Source organism: Sipha flava, unplaced genomic scaffold (genome assembly GCF_003268045.1).
Source record: "Sipha flava isolate LNK unplaced genomic scaffold, YSA_version1 34_pilon_pilon, whole genome shotgun sequence".
NCBI classification, from domain to species: domain Eukaryota; kingdom Metazoa; phylum Arthropoda; class Insecta; order Hemiptera; family Aphididae; genus Sipha; species Sipha flava.
The window spans coordinates 3012373-3023874 of NW_020273045.1; the positions used below are offsets into that span (position 1 = coordinate 3012373).

Below are 11502 nucleotides of genomic sequence, written 5' to 3' on the forward strand. Positions count from 1 at the left end.
ATTGAGTTAATTTTGTTCAAGCAAGTGTAATGTTTTTCATAAATTACTAAAATCATTTTTAAGACTAATCCTATATGATTTTTGTTTTTATAATTACTTTCATTAAAGTAAAACTCATCTGCTATTAGTTCATATGAAATATTCATCTAAAAATTAAAATTATAAGTAAAATAAATTCTTGTTTAAAATCCTTCAAAACAAAATATTTTGAATTTTATATCTATATATTAAGGTATAATATGAACATAATGAATTTAATTGTTTTATACATTCCACAGTTTATACTAGTGCGGTTTGGTCTGGCAATTTTTGAAGACTGACCAAGTTCAATCTTGACCGGTTCCGGTTTCTACCGATTTTAACCGATTTCGGTTTTTTCAGTCATACTGGATAAACCGATTTCGATTATAAACTTTATACCGTCTTAATTATTATCGAAATTCGTATTGACTTCTATTTTTTTTATAGTTTAGAAATTTGTTAGTACCCATACACATTGACATAATGTTAAATCACTTACAAATATTAAGTTATTTTCACGCAATGACCTCTATAAAATATATGTGCAGCCATGCAGATGCAATGGATAAATGGTCAAAAAGTAATTTTAATTAATTTTTTGTTTTTAATTATACGAAATCGGATAATACATAAAGCGTTACGGAGGTATACTACATTATTAATTTGCGTGCATTACTTCATATACATATAATTAATCATATAAGCGTGATAACTTTATTTCAAATATTTACTGCGAAACGTTTTAGCACGTAGGTAACATTAGAAGACAAATCAAATTTAATAATAATTAAATATTCAATAAATTTTCGTTTATTGGACCGCATAAATGCTGCGTAATCGTTTGATCTAAAACTAATTCTGTGAGCCAAAAAGCGCGATAACATATCTGAAAATATATAAAAAATTTTATTGTTTATTATTAATTCATATACAACTCAGAAAAGCCTTCATTTATATATATATATGTCGTAATGAATAGAAAAAAATTTTTATTGAAGGCAATGCGAAACTATGATATGTTCTCTTAAATTAGAAAAAGTGAAATGGCTATGACTTGGTCATAGAATGTTGACTAAATGAACGTTCCATATCGACCTACGTAATGTTATATTTAAATGAACAATTTTAAATGTTCACGACAATATACTATAATATAGTATATGTAGAGTATACTATATGTGGTATAATACTGTTATACTCGTAAATGATCGTCGACTTATAGTATTTTATAAACAGGTGTACGGCGGAGTATATTGTATACAGGAACGTAAAGGACGTTTAGATAACAGTAGCTATCATCTGGGCGTAAACTATATAAGATAAAAATAATGTATTAAACACAAACATGTAAAATTAAGTCAGCACCAATTAAAACGGAAATTAATTTCTAGAATTCATATATCATACCATATTATGTCAAATAATATTCGATAAAACATTGTAATTGCAATGACATCGATTACCTACAGTTTTAATAGCTCAAATAAGGCGGAAAACGGCAATGATTAGCTTCGGTATTATTAATTACAAGTATTCGTAATTTTTAATAGTCAACAAAAATATTCAGACATATTATATACAAACATCACCATAGTGTTTTATTTATTTATTTTTCCATTATCGGGCAATTATTTTTAAAAATACGGAGTTCGAAAAAGTTAGATATTATAATATATTCTTTACGAATAAAACAGTGTTAGAAATGTACGCTAGTGTAGCGTATGTGTATATAAGTATATAGTTAAATATATTTTCTTTGTTTTTATACAAATTTAAAATAAATAATCAAATAAACGTATTACAAAAATGTAATAATCATTTTTTAAACTCACAACGAGCACAGCTTTTTCGAACCATGCGTAAAAAAAAAAATAAGAAAATTATAATTTTTTAATTATTTGATTCATTAAAAATAATTTATTTCCTTTAAAAATACATCGCACCTGCGTATAAACATATGGGTGTAATTTTAATGGTGATGTTTATAAATGTTAAGAATTTCGTAATATTTTGTCATTAACCTTGATTATTTTTATATTCCCGACAATATTCATACCTAACTGTCATAAAAATACTGCAGTAGAATATACTTTTGTTAGCAAAAAAAAAATTCGAGTTTCTTCCCATAACATTTTTCCAGTAAATGTTATTGTACAAAAATCAATAATGCACACATTCTGCCAGGGCTTATTCTAAGGATTTTTATCTGCTGCTCAATCACACTGAAAAGTTTTTTTTATGCAATTTATTTGGATTATATTTCTTAGTCCCTCCCAAAATAAATTGTATATTGATGTTTTAGAATTTTGATCATCGCGTGGTATAATATTAAAAAACGAATCTTTTCCGTTATACGTATGCCATTATTTAAATTTAAATTTCATAGATTAAGCAATCATCGAAGTAGCAAAGATTGTAAATTTACATAAATATTACTTATTAGGTACTAAGTTGGGTTTATAAATTACACAAATTTCAAATACTCAGTAGAAATTCAATCATTCTATAAGGAAAATTATATTTTTGTAAGGTGCTCATATTCATAAAGTCAACTGCCTTTTGATTTTTCCTACAATCCAATTTGAGTCGTACTGCTCGTTATAATAAGACCTGCATCCAGTCGTCGTACAAATACTCTAAATAACGTTGATCAGCAATAGTTATCCTATATTACACACTTTCGAGGAAGCTAAAAATACAAAAGTAGGCACATTAGTATAATATAGGAAACCAAATCAAATTTTGTCGCTTGATACGTACAGATATTAACTGTTTTCGTAAATATAATGATATTATTGAAATAATTAATTTTGTTTTGGTTTATTTTAATATCATACGGACTACATGATGCGATCTAACGTCAGTAGACCGAAAAATTGTCTATACGTACGCGTACGGAGTCATAATGAATTTTACTTGCCGGGTTTACGGATTCGAAGTGTTTGAACAATTATAATCATAATAACGGCTAGTTTATAATTTTATAATCAAAAAAAAAAAAAAAATGCCTAACAAGGAAGAAAGAAGAATGTGACGTGGTGGAGTGGTGGACTTAGCAAACGGTTTCGAGTTCAAGTGAAAACCACCACGACACGTTAACCAGTTGGAAATTTTCCATTTGTCCCATGTGATGATTCGTACAACGACGAAACGTCATAGGGCAGGGATGGCAAACCTTTTGAACACTGCGTGCCCAAAATTACCTATTTTTTTTTAATTTTTTTTTTTTTTTTTAAGAGCGTGCCACGAAAAAAATATTAAAAATATTATATTTTGTTATATTATAATTTGATTGTATAATTAATGTATTAGTATAAAAAGGTTATTTTAGATACATAATAATAATAATATATAATAAATAATAATAATAATTATAATAATATTGCTTTGTTAATTATTTATATTATATTACATCATAGGTCCTATAATATTATATATTATATAATATATAATAGTAAAAATGTTCGCGCGCCCACAAAATCTTTTCGCATGCCATCTCGGGCACGCGTGTCATGGATTTGCCATCCCTGTCATAGGGTCTGCTTGCGGCTGATCCGATTGAATAGAACAGAACCGAACTGTATGGTTGTTAATAGTGTATTTTATAATAAGTACCTAAAGTGTCTAAGATATTCACAAGTACCTAAATAGCGTTTTCTCTCCGTAGTTCGGCTCAAGCGAATACAATACCATTACAATATGACTTGGTCACCATTTACGACCGTTACCAGTGTTCTACTCCTCAACACCCGATGTCTTTTTTACATATTGTCATCATAGGTATCCTTCGTCTATCAGCATTGACCATCACGGCACGATCGTCGTTTGTGTTGCGAACCGTTTTCCCCGTCGGCCGACCGAATACGTCTGTGCAGTATAATTTACGTTGCGGGGCTACAAGTTGGCATGGACGAAACTAGGGGTCTTATGTCACTTCGGTAGACGACTCTTGATCTTGTAATTTGCATCGGTACGTAGACACGTTGTACGGAGGATAGATGAATATTTGGGGGAACTATGCCCCCGAATCACCACCTAACTGCGGCTAAACAAGTCGGTCGGCCGACGGGAAACGCGTGGACCTTGCTCCGCGGACGCAACGACACCCACGTCCGTATCGGTTTTGTAACGTGGTGCGGGGTCAACTATACGGTCAACACGTGCCGGCGGTGACCTACTCGGGTTAGCGCCATAATTTTTACCGTTTTAACCGTGCACATTAGATAAGCCGGGGTCTCGCGCGCACGCGCATTAAAAACAACAACAATTAGCGCGCGGCGTACACACGCACACGCGTTAAAACAATAATAATAATAATAATATCTGGAGGCAACCTTACGCGGCAGCCGCGTTCAAGGCTGTTCTCCGGCCACATTAACGGTCGCGCGGTACGCGTTTTCAACAGTCGCGCGACGGCCACGCCGAGCGTATATAACACCGGAGCCGCCGATCCTGTGCGCCCGTGGTCCGCTTCGTCTTGTCCTCTCGTCACGTAATCCGCCGCCGCCACCACGACGACCGCGTGTGCCCAGTCCGATCGCAGCAGCGAACGCCGTCGACCAAACACACGCGTGCACGAGCAACACTCGCCGGTCGTCCGGCGCGTTTGCGAGTTATAATCGTGCTCGCCGTATCCCGTTCACACCATCATCATCATCATCATCATCATCATCATCATCATCATCATCATCATCGTTCCGTACGCCGGTAGCAGTAGCAAAATGCGCCCGACACTCGCGTTGATGGTCGTCGCCACGTTCGTCACCGTCCAAGTCGTTCAAATCACCGACGCGTACACCACCATGTGGGTCAGTATATTTACATAATAATAATAATATTAATAATACGTCGGTCAACGTACAAGGGAGGATTCCTTATCGCCCAACTCCGTTTTGATTGTTTCGCGTCTTTTCGATCGTTTCAAAATTTAAAATTCATCGCCTACGGCGGTCTCGTGCGTCGCACGTGGAATCGGTAGCTTCGTGCGACCAACTCTTAGGCACCGGTAACGTTAGGCACGTTCAGGTCGCGTCCGACCGTCGAGGTGTTGTTGACGGTGTTCAGAAAACGCACCGCGCACGGTGCAAGTGTCGAAAAAGAAATGGAGGAAAAAAAAAAATCAAAAACCCGTCAAGGTCGACCGCACCAAGTGCAGTATGCGGCAGCAGGCGCATGCCGTCGCTTTCCCCGAACTGAGGCGAATCGCCGCGGCCGTCGTCGAGATACACCTACGTCCGCGGCGGGAATCGAACCAAACATATCTCGATAATAACGCGTGGTAAATGCGCTATCGGTCTACGTCCGGTGGAATTTGTCCGTTTCGAAACGAACTCGCGTCCGTGTTAACGGGACCGTATAATAATCGCCCGCGGCCTTGGGGGGTGGTGAGCGTGGTGTGCGATTTAACGTGCGTTCATCGGGATACGCGTCGAATCGATTTACGCGCGTCGTTCGTACTCCCGTATTCACGTGCGATTATTTTTATGTTTCCAGGATCATTTGTTCGACTACCAAAAGGAATTGTTGCCCAGGGAACAGCCGACTGGATTTTGCACGGCGTGCGGTAAATATAACATCAGAGCGTAATATACGGCGGGCACGTTTGAAACGCTGCACGACGATAGAAACGTTCCGAATCGCTTCGAATCGGAACCGCGACGCACGTGGTTACGATCGGTGACGAACGTCCACGCGCACCCTGTACGACACTCTATATTCCTAACTAGAGCCGTGCATCGTTCGCGCATTTCGTTAGGTTTTCGGTTTCCTGCCGCGGTGCGATCCGTGTTGTCTTTACGCCAGTTCAACAAACCGCCGGCCGTCCGTGCGGCATTTGTTTGCTGTAAACGTGTTGTTTGTTCGGTCGCGTCGGAGCTTTTCCGAGCTCTTTGCAACACGGCCGTGTTTATGTTTGCGCGCGTGGAAAAAACATCACGCTTGCCGACGAACGATCCATTACCGCGATCCGTCGGCGGCGCACCACTTAATTCCCCGGACCCCGTCCACGCGTTTTCCCGTTAATAGTTCAGCTGTTCGGCGTCCCGTGTTTCGTGTTTGCGGTCGTGTTTGTTTTTCAACGGTTACCGCACGCTATCCCGATCGATACGCGCCCGTAAAGCCTCGAAGGGATTTTCCGTACGCGCCCAGGAGATACGCAATATCCACTCGTACTTTCGCGATCATCGACGTACATAATACAAGCGGCGGCGGTGGCGACGGAAAAGAGCCAAGACCGAGTGCCAGAGCCCCTTTTATTTTCAAAATAAACATAGAGGACAAATATTGATGAAGTCACCGTACGCCCTCCCCCATCCCATCCTACCACGAGTCTGCGAAACGACGAAAACTGCAAATTGATTTACCATACGCACGCGCGCTAGCAAATTAAATGTTTACATTGTTTCCGCAAATCAACGTCTTATTATATTGCTATAAATTGAATGAGCGTTCGAAATTGAATTTCGTACACATCACCGTTCAATTGACCAGAACGGCAGAGACCTAATAGTTGACCTTCACCTAAATATCGTTTTGAAAAACTACTCGCTCGTACATTATTGATTTTTCGTAAATTCTTTTTTAACTCATTGCGGGTTTTCCAATCTCGTTATACACAGTATTGTTGGGCTCAGAACCGTAGACGTTGGTCGTCAACACTTCATTGAGTGAAATCTACCATTCTCTTATACGTACATTGCTACATAGCTAATGAAAATTGTTTAAAATAATGTTTTTTTTTATTAATCAATAAAGTTAATTAATTAATTAATTAATCAAAATAAGTGATTTAAACCCTTATAGGAAATGCATCACGTTTTTCTAGAATCGTAATTTTGGAAAAATGACTTACATAGAATATTGGGTTTGCCAATTCGCTCGGTGTCTTCTCTGCCACGTGAAAGGTTTCTGGTTCATTTAGTTTCCAATATTCGTTTTAAACGCAACAAGAAATCATCAGTTTAAAAACCTTGTTTTTTCTAAACGATAATCGTTTTCTTAGTCGAAGTAGGTATACCTGAATTTCAAATGTTGAAATAATTTCTGGATATTTTTTAAAATTTATTGAAATATCCTGTATATCATATGAATGCATATGATATGATACTTCACAAGCGAAAGTTTGAATCGTTATCGTGTGAAATCTATATAATAACAAAAATAAGGTGTGGAAACACCACCAAGGGCGTACTCAATATTCTAAATGATTTCTAAACTCTAAAGCCATACTTATCTAGCATACATAATTAATAGGTAGATAATATGATTTTTTAAACTTTTTAACTATTTTCATAAAATATAAATGGTACTCGTAATTATAGGTTGTTTACTTAACACTTGAACATTTATATATTACACATATATATATTACTATATAATCTATAGTAAACATCATTACTTAATACGAGTAGTATAAATATATCTGAATAAAAATGAGTTATTTCTCATCGTAATTGTTGGGCTTAATTCGTGATAAGTCCCAAGTTATAAGTATTAGTATAAAGAAGTTTAATTTTAAAAATATATAGTCTACGGCACGTAAACATTTTATAAAAAATGAATAGGTTCCACGTTGATTATTTTTAATCTCTTCCAGCTCTGACACTCAATTTTAGAAAATATCTTAAAAACATAATTTATTGCATTATATAACTATGTTTGACAGCAGTGTAATTGGTATTCAAATTAAGTATAATATTTCCATAAGCTAATAATAGAGTTCGTCGAATCATTATTTTTTTCCGTTTATGTTCTTGTGATCTAAAGGACTACTCAGCTAAAGGGTTAAGTAACAGTGACTTGTTTTGTATTAACTGTAAAATTATTGAATTACAAGCAAAGTGCATTTTTGTTATATATATATATATATATATATACACGATTTACTAAATACGTATGCGATTACACTTCTATTTCAATAATTTATGATTTTATACATAATATAGGTACATTATCTTTTGGTTAACTTTATTAGCAGTCATATATCCATAATGTAAATCACAAAAACGTAATTAGTACTATTTAAAATCGATTTGACATGATTTTAAAAATAAAATAAAATAAGTACTAGGATACGGAAATACACAAAATTGAATTTTTTACGCAGTCATAATAATATATAGTTACACATGGAACTTTCTTCGGATCAGTTGGAAAAAAAAAACGATATTTCATTAGATACATTTAAATATGAATGATCACATTATTTTTTTGGAAATGATTTACGTATGAAAAAGAATCGTCAAAAACCCGTCATCGACTACTACTGTCCAGCGACACAAAACACATTAACTGCGTTCTATTTTTTCTTCGAATGCCATGCATTATTATATTTTAACGTAAAAGTTTACGACGCTTGTATTATTTTCATATAGTATAATGTATGTAAAGATGCGTGTTCCTATGCGCTGTACACGTGATAAAATATTTCGTTACGTGACTCGGCCGTTCGGTTAATTTTTTATTCTTTATCAAACCATTTTGCAACACCAATGCAACAAGATGCGTGTATTCGAAACCGCGGTTTTAGCAACAACGTATTCAAATCATTTGCCGCGACTCGCGTGTCCAATTGAACCCGGAAAAAAATTATGTGAACGTCGTCCGGCAACGATGTCCGTCACGGGTTGCTAACCAAAAGGGAAAATCAGCCAAACAACCGGCGCGTTATTAAACCTAAAATCATAACGTCCTGCGTACCACGATCCGACGAATAGATTAGAACACTGCGTACGTGCATACATTTTAAACCTGCAGATCTTTCGACGTATAATATTCGTTAACGCGGTAGGTACGGTGAATTTGTACGCTCGCACGCTATGCATAAACAGTGTATGTTCACACCGTACTATTTTTGTACCGGAAACACGAGCAAAGGATAACATCGCACACCGTAAGTGATTATGATGCCTCTTTATCGGAACACGATTTTCTGTACTTGCACATTACGCGCGTGTAATTGAACATTATAGTTATGCGCGCGCAAGCCGATAATAATTACACCGCTGTATACCGCGCGCGCTCCGACACTAATATTATAATAATTACTGTCGTTCATGACATAAGTCGTGTACGGCGGCGTGTGGTTTCTCGCCGTTACTATGGGTGCGAACCTACCGCAGCTGAAGTAAATGTAATCCGTGTTCGGATGTATGAAAAATAAAAACGTAAAAATTTTAACTGCTACCGCTAATAAATATTCGATCGTATTATTACTGTAACACTGTTGTTTTGATTACCAATAAGCGATACTCTCGATCTCGTATTCTCGATTCGATATATTATTCCGGACGAGTGATGAATAGATATCATTGATATGGTTAATAATTCGAAAATTATCAGACTTCGTCATACTATAATGATAATAGTAATAATAATAATAATAATAATAATAATAATAATACACGAACGGTGTTATTTAAAAATAACGATACTATAAACGTATGATCGCAGAAAAACCGTGCGGAGCCCAACCGGTGGAACGGAGATCGTCTTTCGCAAAGATCGTCAACGGCAAAGATGCGCGAGAAAACGAATTCGGCTGGGCGATCACCTTGGCCCGACGGGGTCAGTTTTTTTGCGGCGGTACGCTGATCACCAAGAAGCACGTGCTCACCGCCGCTCATTGCGTCAACAAGTGAGTCTCGGTGGAGTTCTGATGGCTAAGATTCACCACATTTTTCTTTGGATTTTTCCCCCTACCCCTGTACAATGTGCTCTACACGCGCGGCCGTTCGCATTCGTTTTCAGATTTCCAGCCAAAGAACTAACCGTGACCATCGGGGAACACGACCGGAAGGCGGATACCGGTCGCAAGTCCGTGCATCAAGTCGCCAAAGTTCACTGGCACCCCGGTTTCCAGCTCAACACGTTCGACAACGACATCGCGGTCCTGGAACTCAAAGATCCAGCACCCATTGAGAGCCCGTGGGTGCGCTTAGCTTGCTTGCCCAATTCCGGTCAGTATCTGAGATGCAGTGTATGTGTTGTATATAAATATATGCACTTATCGGCGAAAGATCTCTTTTAAGGACATGTCTATAGTAATCGGTTTTTTTTTTTTTTGCCTTTTTCCCACCCGCGCAGAAGACGTGTCCTACGAAGGCATCAAAGGCACCGTAGTTGGTTGGGGTAGACTAGGCGAGAGTAAGAAGTCTTCCAACGTACTGCAAAAAGTTGACGTGCCGATTATATCCAACGAGGACTGCAAGGAAATGGGATACTCTCCCGAGAAGATCACTAGCAACATGATATGCGCTGGATACAAAGAAGGCCAACAGGACGCTTGCCAGGTACCATGATCAAAAATTATTTAACACACGAACAAAAATATAACGATATTGATTATTTTTTATGCATTAAATATATATCTTTATTTTGGTTGTATAATTTATTTTATACTACACATATTTTTATATTATTTATATTTTATTTTTAGGGTGACAGTGGCGGGCCGATGCACAGACATATATATTCATCTAACGTCATGGAAGTGATCGGTAAGTTTATCGTATGGATTCATCGTCACATATACATACACACTCACATTATCGTAAATATATATGCATTAAATTAGTGATTACTTAAATCTGAAGAAAATATTCGTTGTATAAATATTAAACACCACTGATCTCGTTGTATAATAGGAATCGTGTCTTGGGGTAAAGGATGCGCCAGAGAAAATTATCCTGGAGTATACACCAGAGTGGCCAATTATTTGAACTGGATCATGGATCACACAGGAAATGAATGCATCTGTGGAGTCGAAAGTTCCTGAATAATTTTGTTACCTCATATCATCACATCACCCACATATTTCTTTTTAAATTAATCACACTTAAAATAATTACTACTACAATTATTTTATTATTTTTATTATTATTATTATTATCATTATCTTTGTGTACATAAGTAAGTATGATCATGTATATATTATCTATCGTACCGTATATATATATATTTATAGTATTATTAGTTTACAATCGAATTGACCACCGAATATAATTATAATAGTATAATTGTTATACACTATAAATTACATAAAGTCTAGTCAACCTACGCAGCTAATAGGCATTCAATTAATATTTTAATTTATCATATTGATATTATAACTATTACTATATAGGAAACCTATTATTATTATAACAATTATTTTGTGTAAAATATTATCAATTTAAATAAAATTAAAATACTGTATAAAAAAGTTATTTTTTTGTGATGATAATTATTAAACAATTAATATATTGTCTATGCAAAAAAAAAAAACGAATAATATTAAGTATAATATGAATGTTTATGACAATTATTATGTACATATTCTTTATAATAATAGTGTACTTATAATTGTATAAACTAAGTTATATTGTTAATTCGAATAGTGAAAAATAATACCAAACACAATTATTGCGTTTCGACAGTTGACCGTTTTATATGTATCCGTTCAAAATTATGTTATGTAAACTGATATCACTCTTCATTCATAAA

At 35.8% G+C, this 11502-nt stretch overlaps 1 protein-coding gene across 1 annotated transcript; it reads left to right on the forward strand.

The window, feature by feature from the left end:
• Nucleotides 1-4404: 4404 nt before the first annotated feature.
• LOC112687508 (trypsin-like) lies at nucleotides 4405-11140 on the forward strand. The gene is made up of 7 exons (XM_025560244.1): nucleotides 4405-4829; nucleotides 5515-5584; nucleotides 9472-9655; nucleotides 9769-9977; nucleotides 10105-10310; nucleotides 10457-10517; nucleotides 10665-11140. The coding sequence occupies exons 1-7, from the start codon at nucleotides 4743-4745 to the stop codon at nucleotides 10793-10795; spliced, it is 948 nt and encodes a 315-aa protein (XP_025416029.1). The 5' UTR covers nucleotides 4405-4742; the 3' UTR covers nucleotides 10796-11140.
• The last annotated feature ends 362 nt before the right edge of the window (nucleotides 11141-11502 follow it).

What these genes read in the sequence shown, in the direction of transcription:
- LOC112687508 (XM_025560244.1), top strand. Translation starts at nt 4,743, where the DNA reads ATGCGCCCGACACTCGCGTTGATGGTCGTCGCCACGTTCGTCACCGTC. An exon ending in AGCTTGCTTGCCCAATTCCG is followed by an intron (nt 9,978 to 10,104) that starts GTCAGTATCTGA and finishes CCACCCGCGCAG; the next exon opens with AAGACGTGTCCTACGAAGGC. An exon ending in GCCAACAGGACGCTTGCCAG is followed by an intron (nt 10,311 to 10,456) that starts GTACCATGATCA and finishes TTTTATTTTTAG; the next exon opens with GGTGACAGTGGCGGGCCGAT.